General features: G+C 36.8%; 2 protein-coding genes across 2 annotated transcripts; one reads left to right on the top strand and one right to left on the bottom strand.

Annotated features, from left to right (window-relative positions):
- Window positions 1–621: 621 nt before the first annotated feature.
- Window positions 622–4,315, top strand: LOC106646753 (uncharacterized). The gene is made up of 4 exons (XM_014362877.2): window positions 622–986; window positions 1,786–2,259; window positions 3,134–3,404; window positions 3,630–4,315. The coding sequence occupies exons 1-4, from the start codon at window positions 920–922 to the stop codon at window positions 3,889–3,891; spliced, it is 1,074 nt and encodes a 357-aa protein (XP_014218363.2). The 5' UTR covers window positions 622–919; the 3' UTR covers window positions 3,892–4,315.
- A 148-nt stretch (window positions 4,316–4,463) lies between these two features.
- Window positions 4,464–10,182, bottom strand: fz (frizzled class receptor). The gene is made up of 4 exons (XM_089594795.1): window positions 9,463–10,182; window positions 8,478–9,103; window positions 8,017–8,396; window positions 4,464–7,869 (listed from the first exon to the last, which is right to left on the bottom strand). The coding sequence occupies exons 1-4, from the start codon at window positions 9,661–9,663 to the stop codon at window positions 7,343–7,345; spliced, it is 1,734 nt and encodes a 577-aa protein (XP_089450921.1). The 5' UTR covers window positions 9,664–10,182; the 3' UTR covers window positions 4,464–7,342.
- Window positions 10,183–21,013: the final 10,831 nt, after the last annotated feature.

The following is a 21,013-nucleotide window of genomic DNA, read 5'->3' as shown; positions in this document are numbered from 1 at the left end:
ACGATATTAAAAGTACCTGAAAAATTTTTCATGATTATATTACGAATTTGCTAAAAGAGAACAAGTATTTAAATTATTATGAAAAGTTCAAGTATGGGCTGCATTGGAAAAACAACAAATAACCATTGAACGCATTGAAAATACATTAAGTATTGTTCAATCAAAAAAGCTTCCTGATCATTCCAATTCCTACGTATCGAACAGGCTTGCTGTTAATTATGAATTGAAGTTTCCCGCCAGATGGTCGAATTCGTTTCAGCGACATCTACCGGGATGATCTACCGTTTTTAAGTTTTTTTTAAATATTTTTTTGTATTCTGCAGTGTAATTGTAATAACGAACCCCCGCTGTTGTTGCAAGGCATTAAAAGTAATCTGAAAAACTTTGAGCTTGCAGCTGATTTTTCATCCGTCGATTTTGTTTTAGCGCATGCCGCATACTCTATTAATTACCAATAATTATTTCAGTAAAAGCACTATAGCTAACAACACACCTCTTGGTGTTGAGACTTTTTGAACCTTTGTGAAAAAATTTAAAGCTATAGCTGTCTCGTGTATATAGTAGCACTTGAAGAAAAAAAAAAAAAAGTATGAACATACTTACCCAGTTTGTGTAGGTAGGTGTATGTATGTACTTATGCAGCTTATATGCTACGTGCCTCTCGTTTTATCGTGCTACAGCCAAAGTGTTGGTGCTATAAACGTTGATGCGTGTGAGTGACAAAGAAAAACTGGTTTTTAGTTTTTATAGTGGAATTGGTGGAGTTTGTGTGCATATGCATAAATGGTTCGAGTAGTTTCTCCCGTTGCTTGATAAATACAGATGGTTGAGTGGTTCGATCGCCAGGAGTATCAGTTAAAAAAAACCGGAGGAAAAGTATCCATATCCTGATCCAAATGTCAATTAAATACAACTGATCATGGCACTGTCACGTATCGGCGCGTCTGGCGATCTCACGGTCCTTTTCGCGAGATCGTCCTATGCAGGTATGGGTACATAAACATAAAACGTTTTCGTTTCTTTTCTCATTATTTTTAATCAAATATTCCTAAAGAGCTCATCTTTGTACACCCTATTGCTATAGAACAAACTAACCTATCGGACAAATATATGTTGAAAATCTAACTATAGCTATATATGTAATTTCTTGATGTTGACATATTATATTATTAAGTACGTATTTGAAATTTCGAAGTCGTGACTCTTGTGTGTTAAATATTTAAATTACCGATGAAATTTTTCATCATGGATTAAAACTTTCTCTCGATCTGTTGCTATGAAAAATAATTCGAGTTATTAGCACAATTATGACTTTCTCCCAAAGTTATAATTATTTTCATAGATTTCTAATTAAAATATACCTACATAAATAGCGCACCCCTGAGTGTCAAATAATGTCTAACATGGCATGTATGTATGTCATGTATCTGCATTTTAATAATATAAACATAAGTATGATCTCATCTGAGGATTCTTCAGGTATACGTGTATTGGTATGTTTTTTTTCCTCCCTCGGTTTTAAAACAACCTTCTTGGGTTTCAATTTCTAGCTGGTGAAACACGCAACATAAAGTAAAGCACCGTCAAAAGAGAAAACAGTGAATGCTCGGATCGCACGTTCATGTATATACACAAAGCGGTATTTTGGACATTCTTTACTCTCTCTCGTCCTGTGTATCACGTATTAAACGTGTTGTATGGGTGACTGTCCAAACTCGCGATCAAGCGATCATACATAATATCCTGCGAGTAAGTAATGTACGTATACAATGAAAAATCTTGCAGCCTCATCCAAGCTCCATGGAGTGAAGAGCGATCGAGCCAGGCCGGGCAAGCTCCTGCACGCGAGTACAGTCCGTCAGTACCCGGAAGCGCCTCGGCTGACCCTGCCCTGCAACGTCTCCGAGATCTTCAACACCGAGACGAGTCGCTTCGCTCCTGAACGAACCCGCGACATCGCGGCGCCGGTGTTCCTGTTCAACTCGAAAATCAATAATCAGTCTTGGAGCTCCTTCGCCATCAGGAACAAGCATCAGGACTTGCACGTCGATTCTTACGACTGCTTCGGCACCGTCAGCTTGAACGGGGCCATGCAGACCAACGTGCCCAAGCCGTTCTGCTCGGCTGGCAAGGCGACCTATCTGAACATGCCTGGTGGGCAGTGGTCGAGGGACGGCAAGTACCTGGCTGAGGACATGGCCAAGTCGCACTTCTGCGTCCACAAGATGCGACACTTCAAGAGATCGGGCATACTCGACGGTTAGTTCGGTACACGATGCTGTTGGCGATTGTGGCTTTTTTTCCCCCTTTCGTTACTATATCAACGCTCATCGGTCTAAAAATACTGCACATGCATAGCTTTGGTGAATTGCGAGCAGCTGGTTTTTTTTTCCTTTTACGCATAAGTGGCTCGTGGCACAAGACACACACGCTTGCTATTTTGATTGAAATGCTCAATTACTGACAACAGGCTGGTAGCGGGAAGTTTAATTGTATGAATAATCTGTCCGCCCAGCCTCGTATAAGTACATACTTGCACAAATTGTACAATCAGATGAGAAAAATGTAACTACCGTGCACGTATAAATAAATAAATATACGGTGTACTTTATTAATGCTACCGACGGGGTGAAAGTTGGTTCTTTTCTTTCTGTACCTATACTCTATGTACGTTTTTATTACTACAAGTGCATAATCAATCTACAAATATAATACGAAAATAAAGGAGAATAAAATGGTTAATTATTCAGTAACCGAGTCATATTTGTACGAAACAAGCATTAATTCCATTGTTGTGTAATGTATGTACGACCGACAATAACACATCAATAAACTGGTATTCTTTTGTGTAATTAAATATTTTTCCAAACAATGACTTCATAAATGATCTGAAACTCATCAACTTGTAGGTGCTTTAAATGCACGACCCAACTCTTGAACCATGACGTAGATATGTATATATTTAGGTTTGCTTCGCAGCATCGGACGATCTTTCGATCGGTAATGCAGAAAAAATCGCTCGTGCCGATCCTCGTTCAACAAAAAATCTCCCACGACTCTCCCTTCCCTGCCATACATCGGATTGAAAAAAAAAGTGTAGCCCGAAACGTTCGCTTTGATTTATCGTACACAGGTGCAATCTCCGATTCGCTAACGATCCGCGGCTACGCGACGTCAACTAGGGGTACCAGCCGCAACGGAGCGACCGTCGCTAAGCAGGTCTCGACAGCGAAAACTGGTTCGGACGGCGCAAAGCCGGGAAAAATCGATCAGGAAAGTTGGTTGAAGATGTCCAAGGCGGAGAGGCTCAACATCATCATCAGGGATTACGGGAGGACGGTGATCGTTTTCCACGTCGGCATATCCCTCGTGTCGCTCGGTATCTTCTACGGGCTCGTGTCTAGGTCTGTTTTCACCCATTTTGTGTTGCTACTATATGTTTATCAAACAAAAAAAGAAAAGAAATCCATGCACTGGATGGACAATTTTATTTTTTATTTTTTAAAGATAAACCTTACCGATCTCCCGCGGTTGAATTTCAAATTTTAAAATACGACAATTTGAAGAAGAAAAAAAAAACCACCGTCGTACCCCATGGTCCCTAATGATACTCGTATGTAACGTTGCAGTGGCCTGGATCTGTCGCCAATGATCAAAACGGTGTCCTCGTTCATGGGGAGCGGTGAAGTCAACAGCCTCGACACGAACGACAGCGACAAGCTCGCCATGAAGATCATGAACGAGGGCTCGACTTTTCTGATCGCCTACGCCATCCACAAGCTTTTCGCGCCCGTGCGCATCTCGACGACGCTCATCTGCACGCCCTTGATCGTCAAGTATCTCAGGAAAAAGGGCGTCCTGAAGCCACCCAAGAGCGCAACTGCCAGCTGAGCCGGTTTCGGATTCCCCATGGCCTTACCATCATCGAGCTCTTCGCGTGTGTGAACGCGTATACGTACAGTTCTGTGCGCGCGGAAGTTTCTTTTTTTTTTTTTCATTTTTTGCGTTGGGTGTTGTGATAGAGGCGTGCCTCGTTAATTTTGCCGAGGTGTGGTTTGGCAATTTGTGAATGTTCTTTTTTTGCGGATGAACGATTCGTGGTGCGAGAGTTCAATGATCGAGTAGCTTTGTAATATTTTAAGCTCAACTGTTGAGTCTTGGGAATTTTTGTGTTGTATAAGCGCGTGTAACAAAATGAGACTGTTGTTTCACCTTTTTTCTATCAGAAAGAGGGATTGTACTTGGGTTTGTGAACCAACATCTTGTAAAAATTTCGTATTATGTACAATTGAATTAATAAAAGATGTAAAATTGAGTTTTTTGTGACATGAGATATTTTTGATATGCATGTATAATATTCCAATGATATTGATACGAGGAGCTTGGCAAATAAATGTTTTTCTTCTGTTTGCTTATAATCGTATATTTTTTTATCATATAAAATGTATACAACAAGTGAATCTCTCGATTAATATAATTTACATTACTTTAATAATTCGTAAGTCGCAATATTAATTAATAACAGTCGGCAGACTTGGGAAAACAAAATTTCACTATTAATCATAAAAATGATTTAACATTTTTTGCTTCAATTTATATCGATCGGCGTCGATAAATCATGAATATAAACGGATTACAAAAATTCTGTTTCTTTCTTCATCTTGTTCTTAACTTCGAGTTACACGATTCATACAAAAGATATATAGTATATTCATATAAGCGTTCGCGCATTGTTTCGAAACGTACACTTTTAAAAATTTGCATACCTTTTAATACACAGAATATACATCATATATATTCATATAAATTATATATATTTTTAAAATTGCGTCTTCTCCTCGATTCTCAAAGAATGCATTGACCATAGGCGTGTGTGCAATCAACACAAACGCGCACACACAAATATAAATACTATTTTTGCTTATACATATACATAATATACGCTCAACTCGAGGAAACATTTAATATCCATGTGCCCATAATTGTTTTCTTTCTCTCGTTATTTTTTTTCTTTACATTCCTCGTAGTTGCGTGACACAGCTGATGCCGAAAATTCAGGGATTCACATTCACAAAAGCTCGATAGTTTCAAAATGGACGAATTTTGTAAACTTTATATTCTTTTCATATACATATAGGAAACAATTAACGCTTACGCCGAGTAATTTCAGTCGGCCAAACACGCAAAGCTTCATCCTTACTATATTTAGGTAATCATCGAACTCGGAAGAATTAAAATTATTTCTTAATTATTGTACCGAAATCGGAAATCTGAAATGCAATCGTAGAAAAATCTAAGGCAATGTAGTACTTTGATGAGTTTAAAAAAATTTTTAAATAAACGCAAATATATTAAGTGGCTAAAATTTCAATAACGAAAAGAAAAGGCAGCATAAAAAACGTTTTTCAACGCAGTTGTTATACGAATGAACATTTTCTTAAATCGAAACACTTAAAAAGTATGCAGGGCTGTGACATGTATGTACAAGGGTGGGGGGTAAGTATTAAAACCTTAATGTACACATTAAAAACTACAGCATCATCATTATTATGTACAGTCGGTTAGTTAGCCATTATTTGTCACATGGGCCAATGAAATTACGTGAAAAATCTCATCGCGAAATGAGGGCACGCGTATTTTAAAAAATATTTTAAAAATTGTTAATATCTTTATATATAAATAATCTTATCAACAGCTCCAAAACGTCTTATGCGAGTTTGATGTGTGTATATTGTTCATGTTTTGCAAGAGTTTAATCATTAAAGCGTTTAAGTTTCAAAGGAAACGTGAAAACTATGGATTATTTGTTGATTACTTATTGTTATTACTATATGTTCATATGGACACGCTTTACTTTTTTAATTCATGCTTATATAAAAATAACTAAAAGTAGTGAATAATCTAGTAAAGTTATTTTGTTCGTGTTAGTTTGATTTTTTGAAATACTTCACACTAATTGAAGTACAAAAAACATTATTTCTAGTACACGAGACTTTTTATCAAATTTGGATTTGATTGGCATTTAAATTTAATACGAAATGGCTATAATGTAGTATCGAAAAACGTCAGTGTTTGGTCAAACATGTCATGGAAGAATTTCTCTGAAATATTGTGCATTTTTATGTTTGATTGCTATTATCACGAGGCACAATAATAATTGAAAGGTATAAATATTTTTTTTTGATAAAAAGTCATGAAAAATTTGATTACATACAATTTTCAAGCGTCTTATGCTCTTTATAAAATAAAAGATTAACATTGTAAAAATCGTGTTTTTTTTTTCTTTCTTTCTAATAAAACAAATTAATCCTGATTTACAAACTGCATTAAAAACAGTGATAGCTTTAACAAATTAATTGGCACACAATTTTCGTTAATCACGAAATAAAAAAAAAAAATAAAAAAAAATCAAACACAACGTTAGGGGGTCATACGCGCAAAATTGCTTTCATCCATCAGATCTCTTTTGTTAGAACCAATGTGTTATCGTCGACGCTGTAGGAACACGAAAATCAAGGCTCATCCACAATTCCAATATACAAGTGAACTTGGATGCGATTGAGAGTAACTTTAGTTAACATCTTTTTTATTACACTTACTGTTGTAGCAGAAAAAAAAAAACTTTTTTTTTTTTTTTTCTCGAACCAGTAAATGAACGTGATTTTATTTTTGAGTATGCACAGCGTGTCAATGCAGTAAAAAAGTTTTGGCAGTTGCATTAACAATCAGTCGATGAGCTATTAGAACTCATGAGGATATTTAACAGTCTTTTGATTAAATGCAAACGCACATTAATTGCCCTCTCAGCTGTTTTTGACACATTAAATATTTTCACACCCAGTAATACATTGTATTGCATGAGGATGATGGTTACCAAGATATTCAATTAATATACATTTTGCGAAAAAAAATTGACGACAAAGTAATGCCACATTTATATCAATTGTCATCGATTACTCCCAATAGTAGAGAAAGCTTTTTTATTCTCTGCTCTTATTGTTTGTTCACGTAACCACCTGCAATCAACACATCCGCATAAAAATATTTAATGACATCTCACAAAAGACCACAGTAGTCTTTGAACACTCGAAGTTCAAGCTTAAGAAGTTGAGTATACACGCAACGAATAACTTGCACTTTAAATCGTTAGTTTTGTATTGTTTTTTTTTTTTTTTTTTTTGTCTTTTAAACACTAGTAGATATTTGTTATCAATTCCCATGTATTAGGTGTATAGATGGAGATGGAAAAAAGAAAGCCAAACAAAAGAGAACAATTGACGATCCAACAATCCAATGGACATACATTATTGTTATACCTCGTCCTCGTCGTCTGAGGCAGTGCCTATACGTACGTGTTTGTACGCGTCCCCCTCATGTAGTGAAAAAACTGCCTCCAACTGATGAGAGTCTTACTCGACCAGACCCAAAAGCTGCTCGTGATGCCGACGATCATCGTCATGACGTACTTGATCATGAAAACCGCGAAATCCGGTCTTCTGCCCAAATTTGTGGGCGGCAAGCCCACCGGGCACGGTATCGAGTACATGGGTCGCGAGCACATGTCGCTGTTCCAGGTGAGCATCCAACTGTCGAAGTAGGCCTGCTCGTAAAAGAGGCAGGCGATGACGATGAGGGCGGGCACGGTGTACAGGACCGAGAAGATGCCGATGCGGATCATGAGCTTCTCGAGTTTGTCCGTCTTTGTCCCGTCGTGCTTCATCACCGTGCGGATGCGGAAGAGCGAGACAAAGCCGGCCAGCAGGAAGATCGTCCCGAGCACGAGGTACACGCACAGGGGAGCCAGCACGAAGCCTCGGAGGGCCTCGACGTTGTACAGGCCCACGTAGCAAACGCCCGACAGAACATCGCCTGTGGGATTGGATTTTTTTGAAAATTCGCCAAATCGGCAGAGGTCGGTAAACATATTTTATGTATTTTTAGAAGCGTCGCGAGCTCCATTAGACACTCCGCGTTTTATTTATAGATGAAAAAAAAAAAATTATTGTACCCGCATACCTTCGACTTTTCCCATCGCGAGGATGGAGACGGTCTTGATCGCTGGAGCGGCCCAAGCGGCTAAATGAAAGTACTGAGAGTTGGCCTCGATCGCCTCGTGGCCCCACTTGAGGCCAGCGGCCAGGAACCAGGTGAGGGTCAGCACGACCCACCAGATGCTCGAAGCCATCCCGAAAAAGTAAAGAATCATGAACGACAGGGTGCACATTTCGTGCTTCGTGCCTTGCGTTATGGTGAAGGGCATCTGGATCCTCATGCCCAACGGGGGCGTGAACGGCTCTTTGCAGGCTATTGTTTTTCCAGAGGCCCAACCGACGATGTAGGTCAGAGCAACCATCAAGTAACATATTGACAAGAAGATGATGGGCCTCTCCGGATACCTGGATCAAATGTATACATATATACACACACATGTTGTTTTTGTCACGTTCCAGTGATGTGGATGTCGTTATAATGTTTACCTGAACCTGTCCGTGTCGATGAGGTAGGTCAAAAAGGTGAAGAAGCAGGAAGCAGCGCATAGGGTCGCCCACGTGCCGATCCAGACCCTCGAGAACGTTCTTTCCTTCTCGGAGAAGAACATGCCGTCGCAGGGCGCCGCGCAGTTGGGCTCGACTTTTTTGCCGACCTTCAACGAGTAGCCCAGCCCGGGCATCACCTTGAACTGCACGGGACAGACGAAGCCGTAGTTTCGTGCCCCCAGCATGAAGCCACTGTTGCTGAACGGCTTGGGTATGTTGCCCCAGGACGGATGGAACTCCGGGGCGGGTAGCTTGGCGTCGTCCACGAGGGGCACTTCGGTGGGCGAGGACTCGTTCCTGCCGACGCACAACTCCGCGCCCCCGTTCTCCGGGAACTTGTTGCAATCCATGCTCTCCGGCCAATAGAAGCCAAAGTTGTTCATGAGCTTCTCGCAGCCGTTCCTGGCGCTCTCGCAGAGCGACTTGCACGGGGGTAGCGCCTTGTCCAGGATCGTGCACACGGGCGCGTACATCGCGCAAAGGAAGAACTTTAGGTCGGGGCTACACTTGAGCTTCACCAGAGGAGAGAACTGGTGGACCTCGGGACCAGCGTCCTCTTGCTTTTGCTGGACGTTATTCAACAATTATTACAACTTTTTGTTTTTTTGAATAGCTTTTATAAATGTAAGATTCATTGGTCACATGATAATACGATTACTACAATATACAATGATGTAATTTAAGCGCGAGAAGAGCTACATACATAAATGTCAGTGGCCCTTTTATAATCAACCTTTGGCAAATTTTGTCACACACAAAGTGATAACTATAGACAATCAATCACGTGAACAATGTTTTTATACGTGTTGTAACGAAATAATGATTGATCAGAAAGAAAAAAGTTGTTTTCCCGCATACCATATAAATATCATGTACAAATAAAAGAGAAAAATGTAAATTTTCGTCGCCAAACCATTGTGTATACCTGGTTCAACAGATTCGGCATGATCGTCTCGTTGTAGGGCATGTCCATGCAGAGGTTGATGGTGATGCGTTCGCATTTTCCGTGGGGAGCTAGGGGATCGGTGCTGGTGACGCGAGTGTTGTGACGGGCCGTGGCTGCCGAGACGAGGAGGACGACGACGGCGAAGAGGACGGATGAGTTTTTCCAGGCTCGCCTCGTCATCTTCGCCGATCGATTGATTTACCCCGCAGCGCGACCAAGCCAAGTACCACACACACACACACACTGCACTGCAATAGGGGTGTAATATTCTCCACTTGCACCGCTGACGGGGAGACACTGTTTAACGAGAGAAGCGGCTGATGGTGTATCGGCAAAAAATTTTTCTTCAACGCAATTAACAAAATCAATAATCAACAACACACGATCAACGTCAGTGTCGCGTACAATAACCGACGATCGTTAAAAATCGTCCCTCGATCATGTTCCTCTACGATACACTATACTTGGGGGAGGGGGTGGTGAGGAGTATTGAACCCGAGGCCATCAGGATGTGCCGATACCACGCAAAAAAACACACACACACACACAGTGTGCTCTTTCCACTGCCGGTGCCAGCGGTGTCGTCTTCATGGTGCATCCTCGTCACATCTGCACTCCGCACTTGCCAACCACGGCGACATTTTCTCTTTCTCGGGGCGCGCGCGCGAGAGACAGACTGCGACGTCTTTCTCTCCTTTTTTTTTTTTTTTTTTTTTTTTTTTTCGCAGTCTTATACTCTCGTGTGTCTATATACTTATACGTTGTATATACTTATAACTTATTCTCCGTGTGCCCCTTTTTGCTTATTATACATTGTTTCGGAGTCAGCCACGTATAGAAGCGAGCACTGTACACACACACACATATATTATACACAGTCGAAGAAGTAAGTGTAACTATATATACACGAGTGGCACTCCGATCTCTTTTACATGATAGAGATGAGCGAGTGTAAGTATGGACCACTGGCTGGATTCCTGTTTTCCGTCTCCCCCCGCTCTCTATGAAAAAAAAAAAAAAAAAAAAAAAAAAAAAAAATACACAGAGCGGCACCCACGCACGCCGAATTATTTCCCGAATCAACGAATTTCGCGCGCGACTTGATTGTATATACGTTGCTCAAACGAGGCGGAGATGGTGGGCGATTGAAGAAAAAAAAAAAAAAAACAAATAAGAATATAAAAACAAAAGAAAAAAAGCGGATGGGTCGAGGAGGAGTCCTCTTCGTGGAGACACAATACGAGATAGGGCAAGAGAGAACATGGAATGGAGGACGCGGCGGACGAACGGAGGAGGAAGATGGGGAGGGAGTAGAGTATATTTTACGGGGGCCGATGGAGAGAAAGAGAAAATGTACCTATACATATATACTTATATAATAATAATGCAGTGTGCAGAAGAGCGCGCGAAATAAGAGGAGAGAAGAGAGCGCCCTTTTATGGTGCACAAGCGTTTATGTAGGTATTGGTGATGGTGTAGAAACACGTATATACACGAGTAACACGAGCATTCGCCGACCTTTTATGGGGTGCAGGGAACTTATATATATATACATATGGTGTGGAAGCAGTGGAAAGACCCTCAGACCCTCAGATGGTGCGTGCAGATGCGTGTGTGTATGGAGGATGCGCGCTATACTCCACCCTTTCTTCGTTCCTTTTTTTCCTTCATCGGCACCATAGGTATATATACACACCTGATGCACCTGCAATTCTGGAATATATGTTATTTTCTCGTCTTTTGTTTATACTTGGTCCATAAGTATCAAACTCCTGTTTTTATACCCTCGAACCTTCAATTTCTTCTTACATCATATCTAATGAAGAATATACATATAAACACGCGGGGGTGCGAGAGAAAAATCTCGTTTCGGCTCGTGTACGTTCAAGTTTTGCAAGCTTTATAATTATTTACACGTGAGCTTAGAATGTGCATATTTATATAAACGCGTATGCATCTTATTCCCTGAAACCACGACTTAAATTCGATATACCCCCCCGGATGAAACAAATTACGACCAGTTTGTACGATGTCAAAATGGAAGGAGAAAAAAATATTTCGTTTTTACGGATTTCACACTTTTTAATTTATATGCATTCAATGAATCGCTGCTTCACGCTCTCTATGTTTAATCAAGCAAAAATTTAATATCGATGCGTTTTGATACTGTTTGAAACGAGTACTGTGCAAAAAATCAGCCATTGCGGCGAGTAAAAATGAGCGAGAAGCGCGCTTTTCGTACCCTATAATAATTAGTAATGAGTGGAAAAACAACCCTTATGTTTCTACCTTGGGCGTTTGTTTTTGTTTTTTTTTTTAACCGTTGGACATTTACTATACCCCCAATACGAAAAGCCAACCGGGGGGCAAGCACTACGAGTCCCTCGGGCCCAGTGGGGACACATCGGCCACCAGGTACGAAAAACTACTGCCCAGACGGCAAAAACAACATTCTTACGCTAACTTTTGAATTCTCCGATGCGCAAACTACTCGATACGAAGTGAAGCAGGTGATTCTAAATGAATAAGTCTTTTGTAAATCAACTGAAACTGACATATAAATATTCTACATACATGTGTAGAAGTACATATTATTATTCAAATGGTTATGGGTAAATGTTGCACATTTCCTTGAAGCTGCAATAAAAGTCTAGTGGTCGAAAGAGCTTCACATATATATTTCTGTAGTTTTCGTTACAAAGGTGCCATATCGCCTCAGGGGTTATATTTTGTGACCCGAGGGACGTGAGGTAGCCCCGGTCCGATGTGGCGCTTACGTGGCGAACACTATTTTTCTCCTATACCAAGGAAAACCCGAACAATGCTGCGGAAAAAAAAAAAACATAAGGTTACGTCAAGAAATGTAATCAAGAAAAAATGGCCCTTTGGTACCTGCACCCTGCACCTTATGTTAATATATACGTGGGCATTATATAACTCGTGTTCTCAACTTGCTACGTTGAAAACACCGAGTTATTACGAGTATTAATGCCCACTGTGCATCAATAACCCATCTCGATCATATAGCTATAGCTTTGTGATCTTCTTCGGCTTTTGTGCATATTATATATGCTACAATCATGGAATAGGTAACTTTCTCTGTGAATCGACCGTCATTTGTACCAATTTATACTCAAAAACGCGTGTTTATCTTTGCTCTTTTTGGAAACACTCCCAGATAGCATCGTGACGGCACTGTGACCGCAACGTGGAGCACGGCCTGAAGCACGCGTGAAAGCACTCTGACGTCCAGCTGTAGCAATTTCTGAGTGCACACTGCAAGCATGGCGTGGAGAGTGCACGTCATGCTGTCAGACTGCATTCACCATGCATTCACCAGAGCTGCAGGTTGCGTGTACGCGAGGTGGGATGCGTGTCGTGGGTAGCCGCTCATAACCTCTAAGTTTTTTAAAATAATTAATAAAGCATTGCGACTATAAAAAAAATAATTTATTTGTATTAATTAAATTCAATTGCACAGGATGATAAACACAAAGTTACAATCTTATCCTACAGTTACAATCCTACGATACATATTACATCATGCAATGCAAATTAAAATTAACTATTTAGCAACACACATCACAAAAAATAAATTATTACATATTACAAGAAAGTGAATACTGAATGAAAAAATTAGTTACATTTTACTTAAATGAAAAATTATACGACTTAAGATTTGACACTGCCATGACAAAATTAAATAAAGACTCAGCAACGTAGTTATTATGGAATCACTGAAGTTCACACCTGTTCAAGTCCTGTAAAAAAAATATTTTTTTAGTTCTGCTATAATATCTTTTTATTTGAAAACTTTTTAAATAATGTGATTGTACTGGTTTATGATCATGTAATAAATATATTTAAGACATTTGGATATTCTTTTCGATAAGCAACGAATCCTGCCAATGAACGCGTGCTTACATACAATATATTATTCTTTAGTTAATTATTAAAACTTACTAATTTTTTTATGTGAGGGTTGTTGGAACATTTCAGATACATCCGGAAATTCCTCATCAATCTCTTGCTCGTCTTCTTTCTCAACCTCTGACTCCGACTGAACTATATCATCATGTTGCTGTCCAAATTGCTCGTTGGAAATTTCTTGATCATCTTCTACAGAACGTCTATCTTCTATTTGTTCTAAGTTATCTTCCTCATTTATATGTATCACGCCAAGGTCGTTTGGGTGATGGTCTTCCAAATTCTCATTTTCTATTTGAGCCATGATGGTCTGATTAATTTCTTTTCGCCGACGTCTTTCTTTCAAACTTTTTAAGGCTTTTGTCATGCCATCAATAAAACTATCCCGGCTGCTTTCTGATATTTTTTTGCTGATTTTCATAGCCTCTATATTAAAAAACATAGATTTGTAATTGAATATGTACCAATAGGTAATTATAGATTGATTTTTATTAAAAATGTCAAGTAGTATTAGTGGGAAAAACGAGTGAAAGTAAGAGAGATGGTGCGTGCTTTTCACTACTTGTTTTTTATCCTGTTTCATATCGTACGATTTTTTATATTATTTTGCAGCACTTAATAAATACTTTATGACTGTTGGTATGCATTGTTATTCTAACCTTTTTAAGTACATAGTTTTATTGTGATTTAAAGCATGACTGTCAGTGTAATTCATCATTCAAATGCTTATAAAAATATAATAAAAAAATGATTATTAGTATAAATTCTTACAATTTCATATAAAATGACTTGTAACATAACTTTTATTAAAAATAACGGTTATCTAATAGAAATTCATCCGAATCTATTTTTATTTGTAAATATTAAAAAAAAATACTTTTAATTCGAACAATGAATGAAATTTTTTAAATATAGTAATAAAATCATACAGAAGTGAAATTGTGATAAAATTTTAAATTTAATTTTTTTTGGCATTTTAAGGAGTACTCGTAAAATGTTATAAAATTAATAAAAAAAAAAAAAAAAAAAAAAAAAGTATGCTTACAGTAGTAATCTAAAACAGTTAATCACCAAGACACCAAGTAAAAATTTAATTGATTATACTCTTTTTCAAAAGTATTGATATGAATTTACATGAGACAAACCTTCACAAGCGTTAGCAAATTTTGTTCGCGACAACGAAGTCAAGTTTCGTAACGCTTTTCCGAGCCAAGAAATATATGGAGATATTTCTTCGTCACTGGCAAAAACATGCTTAAAGTATATTGCTGCACAATCAACTGCACTGGCGCCTCCAAGGTACACGAAGTAATGGACCTGTATTTGAAGTAAAAGTTATTTATGAATGCAACACAATTTGTACACATATTTTTTTACAGCTTTAAAAAAATTAGGAGCATCTTTTAATAATACTACAGATTTCTAATCAGTAAAATTTTTTGATGGCTTATTATTTACCAACTCATCATATGTAGCATCGGCAGCACGGTCAAAATCAAGAAGATGTTGAAGAGTTTTAAAAGGCAAAAATTGAGGTACTGCTTTCATTCCACCACGCCTTTGTGTTGTTAATCGCTCTAACAACTGATGATTAGATCTGCAATGTATACATTTTAGTTAAAATACCGTATTTATTATTTTATTAATTGTTTTTACATGTACACTTACTCTACTTTTGATTCAAGATGGTCCAACTTCTCATTTATGATTACCATATGACTAGAATTAGAAAAAAAAAATTAATAAGGGTACATCAGTAAATAAATTTTTATTTTCACCTTTCATGGACAATAATTTGATTTAACTTCTTATGAAAATGAAGCGATTTAGAATTATTCTTAAATTTCAAAAATATGGTATACATTCTCGATGTTTTTGCGTAGAGCAAAAATTTTTTTCGTGCCTGCGTAACGGAAGCGAGTACTTCTGTCTCACATAGTGGGATGAAAGTATCACTCTCGTTCCACAGTGGTAAAAAAACTTGTCTACACTATATGAGTAAAAATGCTCAGATTGCACGTGTATTGCCACCGAAGGCGAAGCCGAGCATTTTTTACTAAATCTTGGTGTGTTATTTATTATTTAATGTGAAGATTAGTAGATTATTAACATACTATTGAATCTTGTAATATGTTTTTATTACGGAGAAATTAGAAATTCACAAAAAAGTTATCCATAAAATTAATTTTGAAGATTTAAGATTTTTTCCCATTCATTCACTTGCATACTAATAAAAAAAATTTTTTTCACAAATGAGTAAGATTCTGAATCATTTTTTTTTCTGTGAGGTCCTCACGTTGAATTATTTTCATAAGCACTCTTAATAGAATTCTTTTTCAACACTAAATTTTAACTATTAATAAAATTAAGACAGTTACATTACAATTTTAAAAAATTACTCATGAATTTGTAGCTTGAATCATTTCCATAATTTCTTGCAATTTCTCGGTAATATTGTTTGTTGTTGGCTGCTGTTGTGTGTGTGTTAAGGATTTCGTCGTAATTAACAATGGATTATTTGGTGGGATTTGTGTTTGGGTATTTACAGGATCAGAAGTTGTCATAGTCTCTGATGAGCTCGAAACTAATTGATTTTTGGAGTTTAAAAAAGTATGGTGTATTTCACGAGAAGAATTATCTTTTGGTTTTGTTTGAGCAGTAATTGTTTCGAGTATCATTTTGTTAGAGACATTACTTGTTGCACTGCTTATGTTTGATTTTTGAAGCCCATTAATGTATTTGGCAGGCAATACAACGCGAATATTACTTTTCATAGGGATATTTTTTGATGTACGTGATTCAGGAAGTTGTTTCAAGTTTTCTTTCGATTGTTCTGCAAATTTTACTGTGTGCGGTTTTTGTGATGGTGATGGTGAACGGTGTAATAAAAGTTTATCTTTTATCTATTGAGTTATTAAAGTTGATTTTGGTGTTTTTAGTACTGGTAGGTTTAATAGATGTTTTTTTTTTTAATATTTATTGTTGCAGTTGATGATTTCGGTATTTTTGATGATAGTATTGGAAGACGTAATTCCGGCGCTGTTTTAACAGATTCTCCCGCTTTCATGACGGCAATTCGCTGTTTTGACTGCTGAATATCCCTCAGAATATTTACTTCGGAAACTTTTGGCGCCAAGGAGTTTGTACCACGAAACTTAGACATTGTGGGAATACTGAAAAAATCATCAGTGCCAGTCAAACATCTTACAATTGTATTCTATACAATGTATAATACACAATATAGTACTATGTAATATTCTATACAATGTTTTTTCATAAAAATATATATACAAGCTAGTAAATGTTATTATTATGCAAAATAATCCATTACAAGATTAGAATCCAATGGCGAGAGATGTAAATCTCAATATGATATTAATTTGTAAGTATTCAACAACATATCTTTCATGTTAATAATAGTATAAGGAATAGAAACGCTGATAACAACATCATAGATACTAGACAGAAACAACAATTGCCTATACTTTTTATATTGAAGCAAATAGTACAAACTTTTTACTTGATAAGTTGAATATCAAGAACTAATAATTTTGATGTACTACAATACGACTGCATAAAATTGAATGTGACAACAAATACTATTCAAGATTGTCAATATTTGCCTCGAGCACAATTTCATAACAGCGCCACCAAACGGGAGACTCAAGAATGATTGACTTTGACGACCATACCAGTGCTCTCAAATTAATGTGACTGGCAAACTTTAGGGAAATTCAAATTGGCTACATGGCGCAACCCACAAATACCCAAATAACTCCACAGAACTTTATGCACAATAAAGGGAGGAACTAACCGAATGTGTCACAAACTAATGCTAAAGCACTGTCAACGTAGGACTTGTGTACTGAACTTTTTTGTATAAAAATGAACATCTCCTGGTGCATTTACTTTGTGGTTCATGGTTGTGAAACATATGAAAACGTATCGTCAACTAGCAGATGGCTCTTAACTATAGCTATACGAATATGTGGAAAAGCTTTCAGTAACTATTTTATTGCATATTATGCGTTTTACAGCCATTTATAACAAAAAAATGCACTGGGTTCTGCTTATTATTACAAAAAAGATTCAATACGCTACACAGGCTAAAATTTAATAAAAAATTTAAGTAATTCAATAAAATTGTTTCGAAGCTCTATGGTAATATGAATTTGTGCAAGTATTTGACCGGTCTATAAATACAACTTATAATTACCTAAATACAATTTTACATAAAAAAAAATTTAATACTACCAAATACGAATAAACATTATCGTATGACTTAATCAATTATTAACGTGTGAAGATAAAAACTTAACAACAACATAATTTTGTGGAAGACACTTTGAAGAGGGAAGTTCCTCCCAATATGGCATTCTGAAACATTTGCTTTCGATTTCAGTGAATTCGATCATAGTTGAATCTATTGACAAAGAAGAACAATGAAAGATACCAACATGAGACGAAGAACAATTAGTTTCGAAAAAATCATTTTTTTCAAAATTTTTCACAAGGCAAAAGAGATTACCATTATGCAGCTGTAAAAAATTTTATATAACACAAATGGTCTCATTACGAAGAATAACCGTATTATCTTGTTTGTTTATCGAAAGATACAATTTTCCGCATTGTAATTTTGAAAACTGACGAAAATTTTGAAAAGGACCTTGAGGGAGAGGCCCAGAATGATGTTCACCAGATAGTTTAAGGGAATTATCTTGTTTTTTTATTGAATTCACTTTCTTTTGCTCAGCATTTCTTCTCTCAATTTGTTGTAAGTGTTGGTTAGGTTTTCGACACATTTTTCGGAAGTATGTCATATTATTTTCATAAGGGAATGCTGAAATCGAATCTAAATGCCCAAATGATTTAACATCTTCTACTAAATGTAAAATAGCATGAATATTATAAGATAAAAATGTCGAACCGTAAATTTCTTCAGCTCTATCGACAAATATTCGATTGCACTCTTCTGCCAGCACTATATCATCATTTGTCATATAAGGATTCGTAAAAATTCTTATCGCTGTATTTAATAAAAGAAAATGTATGTATACCGTAGGATTTACGATTCCGCGAAAAATAGATGGTCCGCTGTACAATAAAATTTGACGATGTTCAGTAGCCTTATAAGATCCATGTTTATCTGCTCTTTCGGGTTTTCTTGCAAAATCTCTAGGACAATACTCTTTCACCTGTTGCATTCTATCAGATAACATCTTCACATAGTTTTTTGGAATTTGAGTCGACTTTTCATATTTACCATCAACAATAGCCTGAAAAATTTTTTCCATTACACCTAAACAAACCAAGTGCATGTAATCGAATACTACATTTGAGATCAGACTAATTGGAAGTTTGGAAATCGGCGATTCTTTGTCTTTATGATGTTCACCATCTAATTTTAATAAATATTCTGCATCAGTTCTGGGCCTCTGATGAATCCCCTTATAAATCATTACCCCTGGTCCTAAATATTCTCCAGTTATCCAACATTTCGAACAAGGTGCATAAGAATTATGCCCTGCATGACATAAAATAAAAGCACGAGCGGGCGCATCAGCAATGAAACAACGCAACTGGATCGATCTCGTAATACCAAGAAATTCAATACCACCTTTTTCTAAACATTGTAAAACTTCATCAACAAATGGCTTAATAACATCTTCAGCATTAGATGGTTTATGAGAACCTTTATAAATACCTACTACTTCGAGAGCTTCATGAAAAACATTTGCTACTCTTATTTGGACTGGCCACATAATAATTTTGCTGGCTTTATCAAGAGAAGCCTCGTCAGTGCTGAAATCTATCATAAGGACATCAGGAATGGATTCAGGAGGTACTGACCGAAGAATCTGAATAACTCCCTCTTTAAAACCTAAATGTAAGTATTCACCTTCAGTTAATTGAACAATCGATGAAGAATGTTTTGGAGTGCCTAACAATGTTCTTGGGTCTATATGAAAACTTTCAAAACAAGGATGTGTTCTGAGAACTCGTAAAACTGCTCTAGATTGTTCGTAATTCATATTCGTATCTATCATTACATGACCAAGACGAGTTTCAAAAATTTTTAAGTCATCCTGAGGCTCGCTGTCACATAAAGAACTTGAATCAGATTCTCGAAGAGTACCTGGATCAAAGAGAGAACCATTTGATATATCTTCATCAACCAAATTAGAAAAATCTACGTCAGGGTCACCAATGGAATCTCTATCCCTATTTTTTGTCATTTATGTCATTTAAATGTGTTGGCGCATCTAAACTAGGATCAGAATTATTAAAGTCAGACGAAACATTATTTTGTACTGTAGAATCATTTGAGACATAATGGCAACTAGTTTCTTGTAATGCATCATTTTTTGCGTTTAAAAATATACGTTTCATGCGTGATTTGTGCCATGGAGTACACTGACTCAAGGGCTTTCGTGAACGATACGATTTTAATCGAAACATTATGATTCACATAAAAGAATAAACGAATTTACTTGTAACGTACCCGGTGCAGGGCTTCCTCGTCAAGAAAGATGATAGATGAGACGTCTGCAATGTTTTTTAAGAAGACATCGAAACTTAAAAATTATTTACATAATAATTAACTGCGATCTTGCATAAAAATATTCGATATGGTTCGTCAGGTATATTAGCGAAATATATTAAAAGGAGGTTTGGGAGTATCATTCAGAGAGGCGAGGAACGAGAAGTCCCCCCGGCCCACACAGGTATACCCCCTTTACTGTGCACGGCCTCCTCTTGCACTCAACAAACTTGAATATTTACGACTGTAATAGGTTATATTTTTGAAAAATGCCTGGTGAGTCATGTTTTTTTTTTTTGAGCATCTTCCTTTTGTACTAAGGAATCTATAAACCCGTTTTTTCATTTTAATACATTTATAATATATCCAAATTTTAATGAAAAGGCAACTTAACCTCGTTCTCTAATAAGAGACCGTGTTGAACTTACAATATTGAAAAAATTTTTTTCTCAAAAATTTCCCTGGTGAAAAATCTGAACGAATTCAGGTATACTCCTGATATGCTCAAATATAGCATACATTTTTTTTGGCACGATTCTACATTTTAAATTTTCTCCCAAACCTCCTTAAATACGTATTTTTTCGTTTCCACATTAAAAAAACTGACGAAGACAGAATGCTTGTCACCCTTCATGAGAACAGTTAAAGACTTCATAGCTCAATATTTAAAATTTAGCAAATAAGATGATCAATTTCACTAGCTCAAGAAAAAACATTGCTATTATTAAAATTTCAGGTAACATTTAACGCTCTATGTTTTCAGGTTATTAACATTTTTTTATTATTACAAGATTTATAATTAATTATAATGTTTTTATCATAAAAAACTTATATTGTCATTTTAATATAACATATTTTGATGTAAATATCAAAATAATGGATGTTAAAAAAAAAAAAAAATTCAAACGGAATGCTGGTGAAACTATTTAAAAATAATGATCGGCTAATGTAGCATGAGACAACAAAAAAATTATACAAAGACACATAGAGGCACGACACTAATCACACGAACACCGATACAACATATATTTATTATATAGATACTTAAATTCGAAGTGTTTA

This window comes from Copidosoma floridanum, unplaced genomic scaffold (assembly GCF_036245765.1).
Source record: "Copidosoma floridanum isolate Cflo_tuat_1 unplaced genomic scaffold, Cflo_Japanese_pri ptg000001l, whole genome shotgun sequence".
NCBI classification, from domain to species: Eukaryota; Metazoa; Arthropoda; class Insecta; order Hymenoptera; family Encyrtidae; genus Copidosoma; species Copidosoma floridanum.
Note: the sequence above shows the minus strand (reverse complement) of the source record. Positions and strands in the feature narration are given on the sequence as shown.